This window comes from Cricetulus griseus, chromosome 3 (assembly GCF_003668045.3).
Source record: "Cricetulus griseus strain 17A/GY chromosome 3, alternate assembly CriGri-PICRH-1.0, whole genome shotgun sequence".
NCBI classification, from domain to species: Eukaryota; Metazoa; Chordata; class Mammalia; order Rodentia; family Cricetidae; genus Cricetulus; species Cricetulus griseus.
Window position 1 is genome coordinate 214604829 of NC_048596.1, and position 18392 is coordinate 214623220.

Here is an 18392-nt window from a genome sequence, read left to right on the forward strand (position 1 = left end):
GTGCCTGTGAAATTCACAAGCAGGCTTAGTAATACAGTACAGAGTATCCAGAGTTTTATGAGGTAGGATTAGACCTTTCCCTGTCACATGAGGGAACTCTGCTGGGGTGAGCTTGAAATGGCATTCATCTTCATTAATGTGACTTGTGTCACAAACACCTCCAGTGTGTAAATTTACTGCGTCATCTGTGGCACATCATCTCAGTCCTCAGATGTCTTGAATTTCCACAAAAACATCTTACTCCATTTCTTACATATAGAAATGAGTTTAGAATCATAGTGGAACCTTAATCCCTAACACTCTCCAGCTCACACCTCCTAACCCCAAAGCATAACTACAAAAAACAATCAAACTGTCTACCTGGAGACTCTCAGTCCGTGACTCCTGAGCTTCATCGGAAGGTCCGGCACTGCTTCTCAGAGCCCTAACTTTTTTATTTTTTATTTTTATTTTGCATTGGTAGGTGTTTCCTCTTACTGTTTTCAGAGTGAAACTTGCTAAAACTTCTGAGTTTGTGTTTCGTTCACCTCAAAACACTATTTTGGAGAGCTGGGATGATATTCCAGTGGGTAAAGTGCCATGCAAGCATGAGAACCTGAGTTCAGATCCCTAATATCCATGTAAAAGCCAGGCATGGTGGTGTGCTTCTGTAACCTCTGCACTCTAGGGGAGATTGGGGGTAGGGGAACAGGAGGGTCTCCAAAGCCTGCACACACATACATGTGTACCCAGTCATATACCACACACACACACACACACACACACACACACACACACACTCCATGTGTTTACAGTTCTGAAGGAACTGTAAACACATGTTTACAGTTTTTATTATATATATAATATTATAAATAATAATATATATATTATTATTTTATTATAAAAACACATGTTCAGAGTTTTTATTTCTTACAGTTATTACGTTATTTTTAAGGTGTATCTGAAACTCCTCTTTGTGATACCCACACCCATGCTATTCTACTTCTGAATGCATGGTTCTCCTAACCCTTCTGCTTGAGCTTATATTAGTACCTCCTCCCTGAAAAAGTAGACTCTAACTCAGCATTAAAGTATATGAAAGCACATCTCACTCTAATCATTTGGATTTTTTGTTTTGTTTTGTTTTGTTTTTCTAGACAGGGTTTCTCTGTGTATCTCTGGCTGTCCTGGAACCCACTCTGTAGACCAGGCTGGCCTCAAACTCAGAGATCCTCCTGCCTTACCTCCCGGGTGCTAGGATTAAGTGGTCATGCCCAACTCTCACTCTAATCTTATCACCTGGCTCCATCCCAGATCTGTGTTGTCCGACTTCCCATATAAGATGACAAACTCCTCCTTTATAGCAGGAAGTTTTACATATGCATTGTAGCATTCCTGCGTGAGACAGGAATTCAGGAACTGCCTGCTGAATAGAAGCCTGGAATTTATGAGACTTGTCAAACTTTCTTTCTAAAGAGAATTATGTTGATGACCATTTCAGTCACAAAATGGCCAAAAAGTTCTCAAAGTGAAGCACAAGAGGCAAAGCTAATAATTTAGAAATGCATGATACACATATACATATACATGTGTATTGGTCAATGTATGGCTGCATACTCTTTATAAAGTGAGAGAGAGACGTGTACCATTCAAATATTTGAAGGGTTAAGAAATATCTGAAAAAGGACCATTCAAGGCTCAGCATTAGGGCCATGTATTACACTGGATTCCTTGAATCTGAAAGAAATAAGCTATGGTTAACAGAAAGGAATTGGGGTGGAGGAGGTGGTTTGGCCTTTGAACTTTCCCAGAGTGCACATTGCACGAAGTACATTCTACATGATCTTAAAACTAGATGCCTGTGTTCTGTATGCCTCGGCACAGGTCAGTTCTCATTCTCCGCTGTAACCCACACTTCAAGCTTCTCCAGCCCTCCTGCATTGGTGAACAGAAGTGTGATTCCCATCTGCTTGTTCTCCAGGTTACTTGTAAAGGGTAAAATTTCTCAGCTTAATCCACTGCCTGTCATAAGATTATTTCTTTGGAGTTATCCAATGGGAATTCCCCTCCTGGTGTAGTAGAGAGCAGCAAGGCTTTAACGAGCAACCGCCAAGTTTCAGGTTGCATACACACAGCTGATGGATGGGACTTTGTGAGACAAGAGAACATGCTACTTGTAACCAGTGTTCAGTTTAGGCTACCCAGGAGTGTCAGATGATAGTATTGTACAATACAGGTTTCCCAATATAGTACTCCCAAGATTATATGCTCAACACTTAGAGAGCTTCTTTTAAGAAAGTGGACCAAAGAAAGCCATCAGGTTCACTCCTGTGAAAATCATGAAGTGTCACAGATGGGGAGCATGCCGTCCCCTGATTCTCAGTAGGAATGCTCCCGTGGTCACAGCCTACTGGTTCCCCTGATGTTATCAAGCCACCTTACACTCCATTGCCCCCACCCAGGTGGGCAAAGCATACTTCAGTGTTCACGTTGGAGAGAACACATGGCTTTTAGGCTTTATTCAAGCTCTTCCTTCTTCTCATTTGTTCTAGGCCAAAGAGCTGCCAACTTTAAAGGATAATGACTTCATTAATGAGGGCCAAAAGATTTATATTGATGACAACAACAAAAAGATATTCCTGGAAAAACTGAAAAAGGATGTCGAGGTAAGAAAAACCTACAGGGAGGATATGCCATTGTCAACTATGCTGGCTTTTAATCCATCTTTTTACGTCTATAATGAAGGCAGGAATGTATATATTCCACATTAGCCATTGCTCACATGTAGATAGACCCCATGTTACAGGATCTGATTTGAAGATGGAGTGTGTCAAGTCAAGATGAAAGAACCAGAGAGCCCTGCTGTCCCCTGCCTTTGGTGGTGAAGATGGCCTACCCACAGCAGCCAGTATGGGAAGGGCATGAATACTGGCTTTGCTCCAACACCAGAGCATGTCAGACAGAAACACTGGTGACTCAGAGTCGGGCACTCTTCCCTCTGAATCATATCTCCATGTTGGTATACACATGGAGGACCTTAGTTCACTATTTCTACCATCTATGCTGACACCAAGAGGCCAAAGAGCCAGCCTTGCCATACCAAGCGACCAGCATGGAGCAGTTTTGGTACATGGTCTAGGTGAGGTTGATAAGAAATAGGACCCATTGTTCCAGTGAACTTTTAGCCTATTATGAGAAAGATTTATTTTTAATACTGCTTTAAGAATTAAAAAAAAATTCTTGTTGTCATTTTGTTTAGCTTTCCTGCTTGGCTTCCTTATTTAATTCTTCTAGAAGTAAACTTGGGACTGGGTAGGGTGGTTATTTTCTTGTCATTTGTCAAGTTACAAGACAATTTAATGAGAATTTTAATGTAGACAATTACTCACTAGGTTTCTCCTGGCTGTTACTTTTGTTCATGTATGTGCTTTTTTCTTTTTACTTTGAAATACTGTTCCCTACATACCAAGATCTGCTACCTGGAGAAAGGCATTGTGGAAAGATTTTCTTTCTCATGTCATTAAACACAGTTTGGATGACTGGAGCCAAAGAACGAATGCCAGGCATTTGATTCCTCATGAAAACCTAGCAGTGGCTGAGTTTGTGTCTTAATCATTTGATAGCTTTTTCACTGCAAGATATTCAGGCTTATTCTCAGTTACCTTTAGGTCATTTAACTACATTTTTTTTCTATTAACCTCCATGGTATAGATATGTAGATTAGTTACTTGCAAAGTGTGTAGTTTGGGTTTGTTTATTTGTTTAAGTAAGGTGTTTGGTTTTCTCATGTAACATTTTTTCTCTCTTTTATAATAAACAGTTCATTTTGCTTGGCCCTCAGTGCTAACTTTAAAAATGTATATTAGCTAAGTATTTCTTCTTTACTTGAGAATCAACTTGATCTACCTGATAATTAAGAATTGCAGCCTAGAGGATACACTTTCTTTTGAATTTTCACTTCCCAATAAAGAAATCTCTGATCTGAGAATGATATTGTCTTAGCAATTCTGGTAAGTAGTCCTTAGGGTGATCTGTGACTGACCCAAAGATCTTGTTTTCTTTTTTCTTTCTCTTGGCTGCACTCCACTGAGGTAGTAAGCCTCCAGGAGAATATTACCTGGACAGTTCAGACTTGGGGTCAAATTCTGAGGATGTTCAACACTTTTGTAGTCTCTAATAATGCTGTTGATTGAAGGATTTGATAGGTTAGCCCTTTATATGGCTCTCACACACAAATAGCTATTTGGGGTCAGTGGAGGAAGAACATAAAGTGTTCGTTCATTTAAAATGTTCCCAGTGGCTGATAACAGTGTCTTTACAGAAGCATCATTAAACTTTTAAGCAGGTAATTACGGTGAAACAACTTGACATCTGGTCTTGATAATAGACTAGCACTTAATCTAGTTTTCTTTTTTCATGAGTTCCATGCTTTCTAATTTTGACCACTGGCCTGACTGATAAAATTTCAAGTAGGCATGCCTGCATGTTATGTGTGTTTGCATGCTCATGTATGCATGGATGTCTGTGTGCAAGTGTGTGTGTGTTCATTTTTTTATTTCTTTCCATAAACTCTTTATGAGTTTAATCCAGGCATGATGTTGCACTCCTCAGAACACAGAGGCAGGTGGGTCTCTCTGAGTTCAAGGCCAGCCTAGTCTACAGAGGGAGTCTTAGGTCAGCTAAATCCACACAGCAAGACCTTACCTCAAAACAGAAAAAAATTAAGGAAGAAGCAAAGAAGGTTAGAGTTTATTCTAACTCCATAAATGGTTTGTGTTTTTCTTTGAAAAAAAAGAAATAATTGTCATTTAGAAAACTATTCTATTTTTTTTAATTCCCTGCAATAGAAATCCTCTTTTGTTCATATATACCAATCAGGATCCAGTAGTCTAGATAGCTTTCATATATGTATTCAGTACATATATGTAAACCCTTTCCTGCAAAAAAAGAAAGAAAAAAAAAAGAATCTTGGAAAAAATGAAACTCCCTTCTGTTTTCTTCTTGCTTCTTGTCAACTCTAATTCTGACAGAAAGAAAAGTTGTCGTCAGTGACACTGAGGCCCCATATGTCACACAGCTTACTTACATCTGTGCTCTCAAGAGTGTCTGGAGGTGTACACCTTGGCTTCTCAGAGTGTTATGATCCCACAACTGTGGTGATGCATACAGGCTTTTGGGGGGGGCGAGTGGAAAGCTTTATGGAGCATGTAGTCCTTCCCATAAAGTTACCTTTTTTCAGCCTCAACATACCTTCTTCTGCCTGAGTGCTGCTACTGTCCTTCTCTGACCAATGGGGAGTTGAGTCCAGGGATGCTGAGAGACAGCTACTGAATCAGACCATGATTTAAATGCTCAGAGTTCACACTCCTAACTGCACTAACACAAAATGTAAACTGGAAATAGGAGAGCACAGCCAAGACTTAGTGTTCTGAAAAGACTCTAAAGAGATGACTACAGTTTTTTCTCTAATATAATTTTTATTAATTTTTTGAGAATTTTACAAGGATTGCAGTTTTAACTATGTGGGGTAAACATTGAACAGTCTGATTGGAATTTCAGTTCATAATACATATAGTTGGGAGGTGGGATTGAGAAGGTAAATTCATTTACAACTGCTGAGAATAGTTTAACCTGCCTCTTGACCACGTGGCCTGGTAGAAGAGTTGTTTCAGTACTCTTTAAATCACGAGGAAGGTGCTGGCTCCAGGAGTTAACACAGGCCAAGGGGGTGAGTCCATGATGGACTATGTGCTTGGCATATACAAGGCCCTAGGTTCAAAACCAAACACCAAAAAGAATATTAAAATATATGTATTGGGCATAATGAGGAATTTGTATAAAGGAATCAGATCAGATTGGATCTTACGAGAGGAAAAAAAGAGATAAAGCAGAGGCCTAGCAGCACAAGGCTTGTAAAGAAAGGCAGACGGGGCCTAAGGAGTTCTGAGTCTGTGCACTTTAAAATACTATATATTTCTAAAATAATGAGTTAAGCTTAACATGAGTTAAGCCAGGCACCGTGGGTGGTTCACTCCTTAATCCCCACACTCAAGAGGCAGCCAAGACTACATAATGACACCCCACTCAGATAGATAGATAGATAGATAGATAGATAGATAGATAGATAGATAGATATGTAGATAGATACATAGATACGGAGATAGATACATAGATACAGAGATAGATAGATAGATAGATAGATAGATAGATAGATAGATAGATAGATAGATAGATAGCTTAAGGAATGAGTGGGGGAGGGGAGAGTAGCTGTGCCTTGCATTTCCTGCATTCCCAGGCAACAGTTCAACAGTGGAGCCCTGGTCCCTAGCCTGTCTTCTCTTTCTACCTGTGGGCTGATACTATGATTTCTTGTTGGAACTCTTCTCTAGCTCATTCTACTCAGTCAGCAAAGTGATGAGAGAGAGAGAGTTAAGAGCCTTTCCCGAATGCTTCTCCTCTAGACACATACCTGTCTTCACACTTAAATTGTATAGACTGGTTCCATATCATTTTCATCAGAACCTCCCAGCGTCCCATGTCCCAGGTGTGCTCTTTGTGTGTGGAAGAATACTTCCTCTAATCTCACCAATGCATCAGCAAGAGCGATGGCAACTTCTCAAGGAGTTGTGGCCATGTACCTTTTGCAGCCTGGACTCTGCAGAGCCAGCCAGCAGATGGGCTGCTCAGTCTGCTCTCAGTTAAGCCCGCCACACTTCAGTGGATCAATTAGAGCATTGCACATCATGTATCTGTGTGTATCCAATTAATTAAGAAATTGAAAGGGAGAAGAAAGAACCTAGAAAGTCAAAGAACTTGACAGATGGGAGGGGCCAGACCTACAGCTGGGTCTTGCCTCACCAGACACTGTAGCCATGTCTGGAAGGGTATGGGGGAGGGGCAGTGCCACTGGGATCTCATGGGAAACAGAGCAGCACCCTTATCAGCCAGGTGTGGAATGGGTACGGAGGGAATGTGGTATTTACAGGAGCACTGACACCCTTCACTCACTGGTTGATAGGGACATATGAGCTTTTACTTACTGGTGACAGACAGCATGATAATTATCTGCTATGAGTATGCTGGATTTCCAAGTACTTTCTAGAAGGCTCCTAGTGCTCTCCTGGAAACTACCCGGGGACTTCCTGGCTCTCCCCTTTAGCCATTCTTCATTGTTAGGATGAGCCCCACCCCCTACTCCCAGGGCTCTTCCCTGATAGCAACTTACACTCCTAGGAGTACCTTGACTTCTACTTAATATAATAGATGCCAGTCTCAGAAGCCAGCTTTGTATTTGGGGTGAAGTGGACTAACCCTAGCTCTGAACTCACCTGAAATGAGAGGGAGCTGCCTAAGAATATTGGAACCACTTTAAGTAGGCTCACAGGTCCCGTTCGCATCCTCGCTGCCCACTCACTTGGAGCCTCCCCAGTGAGTGTTCCTCCGATCCTAAATTCTTTCAATCTTAGCATTGTAACTGGCCTGTCCCCTCCCCCTCCAGTTCCTTGCACAGTTAAAACTCATGGACTACAGCCTCCTGGTGGGAATCCACGATGTGGAACGAGCAGAGCAAGAGGAGGTGGAGTATGAGGAGAACGAAGGGGAAGAGGAAGGAGAGAGTGACGGCACCCACCCAATCGGGACTCCACCCGACAGTCCTGGAAACACACTCAACAGCTCACCGCCCCTGGCTCCTGGAGAGTTCGATCCAAACATTGATGTTTATGCAATTAAATGCCATGAAAGTAAGCTCAGTGCTATTGACTCTTTCTGTCTATAAAGTGGTTTGATTTTTTTTGCACCAAGATCTATCAGTAATTTTGACCCTAGTTACAAGGGTGCTGCCTGCCATTCAGGATTCCTACTGAGTCAAATGCATTGATAAGGGACAGTCCTATGTGTTTGGAACAGTAGTTTCTGATGTTAAAGGATGGAAGAAAACTACAAACCCTTTTGTTGTTGTTTTGTTTTGTTTTGTTCTTCAGACAGGGTTTCTCTATGTTGCCCTAGCTATCCTGGAACTTCCTCTGTAGACCAAATTATATTAGCAATTTTTTGAATATTTTTCCTTGCCCGGGTTCAGTGGCACAGGCCCATAACCTCATGTATCCCAGAGGATCACAAGTTCAAAGCCTGCCTGAGCAATTTAACAAGAGCCTGTCTCAAGGTGAAAGATGCTCTGTGGCTATAGCTCATTGGTAGAGCACTTGTCTGGCATGTAGGAAGCCTCAGGTTCAAGCCCCAAGACAGAAGCTCTAAAAACCAGCTTGGTGGTGTTTTAAATAAATCCAGTATGCCATGGATCTGTCCTGAGTGAGGCAAGTCTCTACAGCCCACTGTGCCCCTCAGGTGGCCTTCTTATGGAGCTGATCTATCACATAGCCTGCCTTTTCAGAGATAGCCTCTTCTGCTGTCCCGTGATGAGGTCTTCCACAGAGTCAAACCCATGTCAATCCTCAGAGTCTAGGCATTTGGCTGTTTGCTTTCTACTGTAGCTACATGTGCATGGCAAAATATTTTACTGACAGGATAAAAAAAAATCCCCTGCTTATTTAAATAATAAAACAGGAAATTTGTGCCACTACCCCCCCATTTTTTTCTTTAACTTGGCATATCAGCCAAGCATGTTTGGGTTGTATTTTACTATATTTTTAATTTTACCCACCAAAATCATTCCTTAAGCATAAGAAAATTGGATATAATTGAATGTACATTTTTTTACTATTTATAATTGAAGCAACATATTTTTTTGAAACTATGTAATAAAGGCATAAAATCCTTTATTCAGTTCTGATATTGTGTCCAAGGAGAAAGATGCACAGTGTCTGGTGGTAGGAAGAGATTAATAAGCATAATTAATTCTACTTGTTTTACAGAAAACTCTAAGAATAGCATTTTTGTAGTAGTATACACCAACAGTATACTGTCATTAAAGAAATGCAGATTAGGAAACAAAATGAAAGCCTGCAGATCACAGCCTTCTTGCACTGTTTTGGTACAGGGAGCCAACCGGGATGTGGTTTCTGCATTCCTTCAGTTCCCTCTCCCTCCCTGAGTAGCTGGTGTTTTCCCACATGTGACAACATGTCTCACAGCCTCTGCTCTCCTCCCTTTCCAGACTCACCTAGAAAAGAGGTGTACTTCATGGCCATTATTGACATTCTTACTCATTATGATGCAAAAAAGAAAGCTGCCCATGCTGCAAAAACTGTTAAACATGGCGTAAGTACTGGCTCCCTCACTCCATCCTTCCCCCACAGGTCCCTGGTACTGTCTATAGCATGTGAACACTTTTTGCCATTCTGCCTAGCTGTTCTCAGCTCCTCAGTGATGATTGTCTGGGGGTGAGGTATCAACACAACCAGGTAACACCAGCCCCAAAACCCTGGCTGAGGCTTAGCCTTCCACACAGGAGTTCATAGCCCTGTGCATCTGTAGACGCTTCCATGTTTGAAAAACACCCCAAAGGTGAACATACTTAAGATAGTTCCAGGTTTTCCTAGGAAATGTTCTGGCATGAAGCAGGGTACGCCACAATTTGCAGGATTGCATTTGCATTTCTTTTCTCACAACTTTTTTTTTTTTTTTTTTTTTGCTACAGAGATCTTTTGAGTGTAAGGTCAGCATTTTAAGCATTTTATACCTACCCTCATCACTTGCCATGCATGCCCCAAATCCTCACTGATCCAGGAATATCATTGAATCCCCATGAAAAGCCTTTGGGGGGAGATTCCATTGTGTTTCTCTCTCTCCCCCTTTTTTAGGAAAGTACTTCAGGGTTTTACACCAAAACTTTTTTCTACACAGGGCTATCTAAGATCATTAGTGTGTGAGCACATAATGTAACTTGAGTATATCCCACTCACACCCCACTACCCCTTCCTCAGGGTATCCTTTTTTTTTCCAATGGGGAAACTGAGGATGGCAGCCCCAGGAATAACTTCCAGAAGTTTCAAGTTTGACATAGTAGTTCACACCTGTAATCTCAGCCCGTGGGTGGCTGAGGCAGGAGGATTGAGGGTTTCAGGGTACCCAAAGCTACAGAGGGAGACACTATTTTAATCTAAGAAAAGTGGAGTGTATTGGAGGGTTTTGAGCAGAAAGGTAATGTCTAAAATGTGACTCTTTGGGGGGAGGTGGTTTAACATTTCTTTCTTTTTATTTGGTGTGTATCGGTGGGTGTTTTGCCTGCATGTATATCTGTGTATACCACATGCATGCATGGTACCTGCAGACACCAGAAGAGAGTGTTGGATTCCATGGAGTTGGAGTTACCAACAGTTGTAAGCTGCCACCTGAGTGCTGGGAATAAAACCTCGGTCCTCTGGAAGAGCAGCCAGCTATCTTAATTGCTGGGCCATCTCACCCACCCATTTGTCGTTGTTGTTGATGTTGTTTTCCTTTTTATAGTGTTACAGGCCTGTGTTAGTAGTGTGTGGTGCTTCACCAGACAGTCTCGTTTTCACTCACCTATTCCTAAGAACTTTGATTTGCTTGTCCAAATGGCAGAGATGCTTGTGAGTGGCGGTTTGAGAACATAGGCTGCTTAGCTGTATTCTTAGCTTTAGGGTTGAGGTGTGGCTTAGTGGTGAGGTGGTCGTCAAGCATGTGCAAGGCCTTCTGTTCAGTCCCCCATTACCCATCCCCCAGAATAATCGACTGGCTTGATACTCAGCTGCATTTGGAAATCACTATAGATACTGATTGGGAATCTGGGGAGATCAGGAGCATCTCATCAATATCCGTTTCCTTCACAACCACCTAGGCTGGAGCTGAGATCTCGACCGTGAACCCAGAACAGTATTCAAAGCGCTTTTTGGACTTTATTGGACACATCTTGACGTAACCTCCTGCACAGCCCCAGATGGACACGAGCACGGGAAGGCTGGTGGTGGCTTCGGCGTAGGAAAGTTAAAACCAAACTCGATGAAGCACTCACCTTGCAGGAAGCAAACCTCCTTGTTTACATCTTCAAGCCAAGATGACTGAAGTGGGGGTGGGGGGGCTACTCGCTTTAACAGCTACCTGACATTTCCCAGCGTCGTTCTAGCTATTTCTGACTTTGTATGTGTGCGCAGGCGTGTGCGTACACACACTCTAGCGCACATTTTAAAACAATTAATTAATATTAATTAATTAAAACCAGTCGGTTTGAATCAGAGCTTGTAACATCTACACCTCTCTGGTTCCAGCTGTGGCTGAGTGAATAGATGAAGAGACAGCACATGGGGGAGGGAAAAGAGGAAAGCTCAGCACCACGGCAGTACTACAGGATAAACTGTAGATCAGTTTGTTTTCTGGGTTGAAAGATGTGATAGTGTTCATGATGATGATGATGATGATGATAATGATGATTAAAAGAAGGAAAAATTTACTTCAAATGTTACACTCCTGGCCCACACAAAGACTACTCCCAAATAATGGTTGCCTAAGCCCACTGCCCCAGGCAGAAGAATGCTAGCAGCATTTCCCTGTGAACTGGTTCAGGGTTCTGTCCTAACAGTGTCATCACCCCTACTGTCACAGTCTGAGCCCTTCATCTTCCAAGAGTCTGATGCCAAGAGACTGTCTACAATTTCACCTCCATAAATGCTTCCAGGAAAGCCCCTTGCTTCTCTTTTCTCGCCTGGAGACTCTCATTATTACACCCTTGTATTGAGCTGCAGAGTTTCATTCTGCAGAACAGATGTAGAAGTTCCCTGAAAGTTGCATAGTTTGGGGCAATAACAGCTACACCTCCCACTGCAGGAAGATGTACAAGGGGTTAAAATCCTCCTGTAACCGAAGGCAAATCCCAGTTAATAAGGTTTATGTTCGACCATTGTTTAAAGAGTGGAATTTTGTTATGAATTATCCCCTTTAACTGAAACCCTCAGTTTTACTGTTTACATGGTTAGAAAAACAGGGATATTTTTGAATCTAAAAATTTAATATACAGCATGTGATTTTTGAAGTTTACATGTAAAGCCATTTTGCAGCATAGGGAACATGTTTGTTGTGTTTTGAGATATGTCTTGCAGTTGTGTTTTTGAGTGAGTGTTTTGTTCAAAGTATCTAGTAGACAGGCTCTCACATAAAAGCAAAAGGATTTTGTTCCTCAAGATGTGTATTTACCAACCTAATGATCGATATATGATTAAACCCAAAACCTGATTATGTAAGTTCATTGCCCTAAACTGTGCTGGTTGTGTTTAACCAAGTAAAAAAACTTCCAGCATCAATCTTGTATCTATCCACTTCCCCTTTAGGAAAGGCCTCAAGTTACAGAATACTACATTTGCTTAGAGTATTATCGGCTTACATGCTGTGCTGAAGCTGTGCCTTTAAAACCCCTGTTTAATATGTGAGATGGTTTTTGTGGGCAGTTTTGGAAAGGGAAAAAAATCCACCTTTCATTAATTACTTAGAAGCCAACAAGCCCCCTGGCAGGCTGCCTTCCCAGTCACTTTAGTTCTGGCCTCTCCAGGTACAGCTGTGCCCAACATGTGTGGGCTGCCTTCACAGCGTCTGGAAGCCAGCGTCAACACCATCTGACTGCTTTGTACTGACCTGCCACAGATTCGTTAGCTGATGATGTTAACTCCACTGTAACATAGTTGTACAAATCTGTATCTGATGCATTTAAAATAATCAATGCTGTATGATTCGGTTTCTGGGCACTGTTAATTGTGGTGTCCAATCTGTTTGAGTGTTCTGATGTTCTATTGTAACCTTTGATCCCAAAACTTACAAACCCAAGATCCCAAAACTTTACAAACCTAAAGTAAAAATGAAGGTACACGTACATGATCTGAGTAACCATTTCCTCTGTGGCCAATCTGTATGCTTTTAGAAGTTTACAAGAAATGCTTTGGTTTTTGTCTGTAACCATCTCTGTCATCAGATAAACAGTTTGGACAAAAGTGAGGACCAGTGTGGTGTCCCAGTGCTAACAGTGCACCTGAGTCGTGAGCCGGGCTTTGTCAATAAAGCACTTTGATGACTCACACAGTTGTGCCTCTCTGTGCTAGAGACTAATTGTCAATAGGACCGGGGTATCCTCAGCCATTCTGTGAAAAGGTAAAGGGATGTGGCAGCTCTTAACTGTCTAGGGCCTGGCCCTCAATCTGCAGTGATTGATAAGACTCTTCAAGGACAAATGGACTCCCCACACAATAGAGAAATAAAAAAACTAGTAATAATAAACACAAGACTGGAAGATAGCTCGCCAGGTAGGCACTTGCTGCACAAGTGCCCACATAAATGCTGGGTGGGCATAGCTGGTAAACACAATGTTTGCTGCTGTAACAAGCATTCTGAACTATAATTCTCATGTGATTGGAGCATTGAGGTGTAATTTAAACCTCATAATGCATACTTTATGTTGTTAGTGTGTGAGTTGGTCCCCATGAATGTTTAGGCCAATACAGAAAACTGCATCATGCTGACCTGAGCCACATAGGAAGACAAAAGACCAAAAGACAGCTTACCCATCACCACCTTTATCGGCCATCTGACACCACATACACACCATCTTTGCCTTTTTCCACTTTGCAGTATCCAAGGGCAATGAAGTTCTCCATAGCCGAGCTGTGGCTAGCACTAAGCTTTTGTGCAAGTAACTTGTTGTGATCTTTGATAATCATGTTTTTAACCATTTAGTACGTTTGAAACTGGGCTGCCAATTTTATAGAGTACTTTTTTTTCCCTTGAATGTGTGTATGATGGTGAGGTTCTGGGCTTTGAACCCCCAGTTCCAATTTTCCCAGAAGTTCAGTGATTGCTATGGTTTTCACTTTTCCAGTAGTAACTTTGATCTGCATTTGTGTAAGAACTAAGTGCTGAGTGCCTGCTGGTCATCGAGGAGCTTAGTTCAGGTGTTTGGTTTGGTTTGGTTTGGTTTGTGGGTGATTTGAAGATATAAGCATGCCTGGCTTTTTACATGAGCACTGGGGATTTGAACTCATGTCCTCATACTTGCATAGCAAGCACTCTTATCCAATGAGCCATCTCCCCAACGTGTATCTCACTTTCTTACGTAACGGTTTATTCAGCCTTAGTCACAAAATGTGGAGATTGTTTTTATTTAAATCATGAAATATATTTTTCATAGGGCAGTAAGGCTGCTAAGCCTCTTGAATTCCTATGCTTGAGTCATCTGCTATTATTTGGATCTTGAATTTCCCACAAAGGCCTATGTGTTGAACACCTATTCCCTAGCCTGTGACATTACTGGAAGTTGGTAGAAACTGTAGAATGTGGGAATTTATCTGAGAAATGCAAAAGAATTGCATCTCACCCCAGTCAGAGTGGCTATCATCTGAACACAAATGACCACAAATACTGGTGAAGATGGAAATGGGCCCTTGTATGATGCTGACACAGCAGCTATAGAAATCAGTATGACAGTTCCTAAAAAAAAACTAAAAACAGAACCACCTATGGCCCAGCTTTTCACTCCAGGGTGCATACTCAAAGAATACTAGGTCATAATACCTGAACTCTTGTTTGTTTGTGTGTGTGTGTGTGTGTGTGTGTGTGTGTGTGTGTGTTGTGTATATTCACATACATGTATGTTTACATGTGTGTGAGCACACATGCATGTTTGCCCATGTGTGGAGACTCAAAGTTGACTTTCTCCATTGATCTTCATTTTATTTATTGATTCAGGGTTTCTCATTTAACCTGGAGCTCACCCATTCCAGCTTGCTCTAGGGATCCCTGGTCTCTGCCTACTGGTGCTGGGCTTATAGGCAGCTGCTATACCTGCCCAGCTTTTATGAGGGTTCTGGGAGTCTATATTCCTGCCTTCATACTCTCACAAGTACTTTACCCACAAGCCATCCCCCTCACCCCACCCATGTTCACTGTGACACTATTCAGAATAGCCAAAATAACTGTAGTGGCCTAGGTTTCCAGCAGTTAACTAATGGTTAAAAAAGATATATGCTGCTATATACAATGGAGTTTTATTCCACAGTAATAAAAATGAAATTGTGTCACAGGAAAATGCAAGGAACAGTAGACTATATTAAGTGAATTAAGTTAGTCTCGGGGAAATACCACCGTTTCTCAGATACATAATGTAGCCTTTAAAAGAATATTATTGTAAGACTAAAGGGGAAGAGGAGCCATTTGGGAAATGGAAGAAGAGAAAGGGAAGGGAGGGGAATAGAGATGATTGGGGATGAATATGACCAAAACACATGATATATATGAAAATGTCATAATGATTCCCGTTGTTTTGTGCAGTGAATGTGTGCTAATTTAAAAAAAAAAAAAAAGGAGGTAAGGGTTTTCAAAATGGCTCAAAGGGTCAAGGCACTTGCTGCCAAGCCTGTGGGCCTGAGTTCAATCCCTGGAACCCACATGTGAAACAAGAAAACTGATTCCTGCAAGTTGTTATCTGATGAGACATACCATGACTTGCACATCTACACACAGACATACATAATGTAATTTTTCAAAGGTGAGGCCTAGTAAACAAGGTAGGCTGTGAAGGGGTGCCCTTAAGTAGGCATGTACCTCAGCCCCTTCTGGTCTCTGCTTCCCAGCCATCAGGAGGTGAGCAGGCTTCCTTTGCCCCCATGATGACACTTCAGTGACATGAAGGCCCAAAATGTCAGGGCCCAGGAACCATGAACTAAAACACACCTTTTCTCATGTTAAATTCACAGTCTCTGGTGTTTTGTCACAGAGATGGGAAACTGGCTAACACACCATCAGCACTTGGCTCAGCCTCTCCGCAGCCTTCTGCTGAGCTCCTTTGTGCCTTTCTGAGTTAGTATCTATAGTTAGGTGAGCACAGAAGTGCACCAGGAAGAAAGGTATCCAAAACTTAACCTAGAGTGATGCTCAGAATACCTTTCTAAAAGAAACCCCCCATGGATGAAGTCAGTACCTTTTTACCAGACTGAATAGCCTCCAAAAATTTGTTCTATTTATTTTGCAATTACATGGAAAACCTGCCAAGGAGCAGTTAGATGCCATCATCTGTAATTTTCTGTCTTAAACATTGTTCAGTTTAATTTCATGAGAGAGGGGACAAAAGATTATAATTTCATAGTTTTGGCTGCAATAAATCTGTGTGAAAAAATTCCCACACTTGTTGCTGGAAGAGGTGTTACAGATGGATAAAATAGGAAATGGTTACTATTTAACATAACTTTATTTAGCTACAGAGGGTTTACAACTGGGCTCTGCACACTGTAATGCAGGGAGACTAAGAATGAGAAGAGGTTTTAAAGGTAAAGGGATGGAGATGGTGTATGTTGTTTTGGTAATTATCCTTGGATGTTGATGGAAGGGTACCACTTGGTAGTTGTTAGGCAGATGTTCCAGATGTATTGTTTGTGTACAGTTGTAGTGGATTGTCAGCGTTGTAGTTATTTGAGTAGTAGTAGGGGTTGTGTGTATGAAAGCTCCTCCTTTGTGGTCTTCCTGCTCTCTTTTGCTAGGGTCTGTCAAACGTTACTCCATTTTCATACTGTCTTCTGTCACAAAACCTTGGACCAGAGACACTGAGTGAGTATTTAAGGTCACAACAGTGGCATAACCAAGATGAAAACTCCACTCTGATCCCACTCAGAATGGATGTTCATCTCATGTATGGTAGACCTGGGACTCATAGCCTGGGGTCTCACCCTCACCCTACTGAGAGTTCATTAACAGTTATCAGATTTTCCTAGCATTTCCCTTTAGTCTAACAGTCTTATTGTTGTTGATAATTTAGGTTTTTTAAAATCAGGGAGGCTCACAGTGTACTTTTCTATTGTTGTGATAAAATACTTTGACAAAGCAACTAAGGGGAGAAAGGGTCGTTCTACTCTGGCTCCCAGGTTAAGGGTACAGCTGTCATGTCACATTCACTATCAGGAAGCAGAGAGTGAGGAATGCACAAAGCTCATCAGCTCCTTTTCTCCATTTGTACAATCCAAGATCCCAGCCAAGAGATGGTGACACACACAGTAGGCAGGTCTTCCCACTGTGATGAACTCAACCAAGACAATATCCCGCTGCCTCATCTCCCAGATGGTTCCAGACCCTGTCAGGTTGACAACACTAACTAAACATCTCTCTGAAGACTATAAAATATTCCTAAGCCTACTGAATGGCAATCTCTGGAGGCAGAACTTAGGTGTATCATAAGTGATTAGAAACCATCGATTTAAATGGTGACCTGATTCCCACTGATCACTAATTATGTGTGTGTGTGTGGGGGGGGGGGTTCATGTGTATGTGGGTTCACATGCATGTGTGGAGGCCAGAAGTCAACCTTGGCTATCATTCCACAGGAGCAGGAGCTAGTTCATTGCCTTAATTTTTGAGTCAGGGACTGTTAATGGGACCTCGGGCTCACCAGGTAGGCTACACTGCTTAGGCCAGAAAGTCCTAGAAACCTTCTATCCACTTATCCAGTACTGTGACTACAAGCATACCCACCATTCCTAGTAAGAATTTTACCAAGTGAGCCATCTACCCAGACCCACTCATTATTTTAAACACTTTTTTCTAACCTGCATCTTTCCCTTCCCTTTTTTCCTATACTTTCTCCTAATCTATAAACAAGGCAGCTTTTTCTTGATTATAACAGAAGCCAATGGAACCCTGGCAGAGAGCCACACCAACCCACTGCTTTTTTTTTTTTTTAATCACGAACAAAGTTTTATCAAAACAAAGTCCTGTCCATTCATGCAGTGATTCCTATGACTTCTCTCAGACTGCAACCTCAAAGCTCATAGTTGGAGCAGAGACCTTACAGGCCACAGAGCCTAAACCATTTGCATCTACCCTTTACAGAAGAAGTCTGTTCAGCTCCAAAGTAGAACCCGTTTTAAGTATTCCAGTGTCATCCCTTCAGAACCAGGGATAACAATTAGCACTCCTTTACTGACCTCTTGCCTATGATACAGCATAAAGCAGAGTTTGAAAATAACTTCAAAACTTGTCAGCAAAATTCAATATTAAATTCTCACAGAGAACTTAGACTTTCTGTCTAGAGTGAGGTTTCTCATGTTTGCACATGACACACCTGTATGCTTTTTGCTGAAGGTGCAGGGTCTTTGACTGTGTCGCCATCATCTGAAATCGCCACAATTACTAATGGAGTTTCCTATCCCAAAACCCACTTAGAAGGGATCTTAAATATAAATCATCCAGTCCGATTGTTTCCTTGTGGACCACTCCAGATGCTGCCTGGGTCTTTCTATATATAGCAAGAGCAGGAAGCACAGATGGGTGGAATAGTAAAGTCCTGGGAGCTCTTCCCAGGATCCCTAGGTGCCACAGCCAGTGTCACTGCCACCATCCTGTCTCTAGTGACATGGGAAAGTCCACTGTGTTTTGTTTGTATCAACAGCAACATATAATAGTCTTTGCCATTAGGGACACAAAGCAGTGATGCCCTGGTGCTTTGTTGAGTAAAGTGGAGGACATCT

At 41.9% G+C, this 18392-nt stretch overlaps 1 protein-coding gene across 3 annotated transcripts in view; it reads left to right on the forward strand.

Moving 5' to 3' along the window:
• Pip4k2a (phosphatidylinositol-5-phosphate 4-kinase type 2 alpha) overlaps positions 1–12964 on the forward strand; it is a 166813-nt gene extending 153849 nt beyond the window's left edge. For all 3 annotated transcript variants that reach the window (XM_027405314.2, XM_027405313.2, XM_027405315.1), the window contains 4 exons: positions 2532–2645; positions 7478–7721; positions 9095–9198; positions 10742–12964. In XM_027405314.2, the coding sequence (XP_027261115.1) occupies positions 2532–2645; positions 7478–7721; positions 9095–9198; positions 10742–10822 (543 nt within the window). In that variant the 3' untranslated portion in view covers positions 10823–12964. The remainder of the gene's footprint in view (positions 1–2531; positions 2646–7477; positions 7722–9094; positions 9199–10741) is intronic.
• The last annotated feature ends 5428 nt before the right edge of the window (positions 12965–18392 follow it).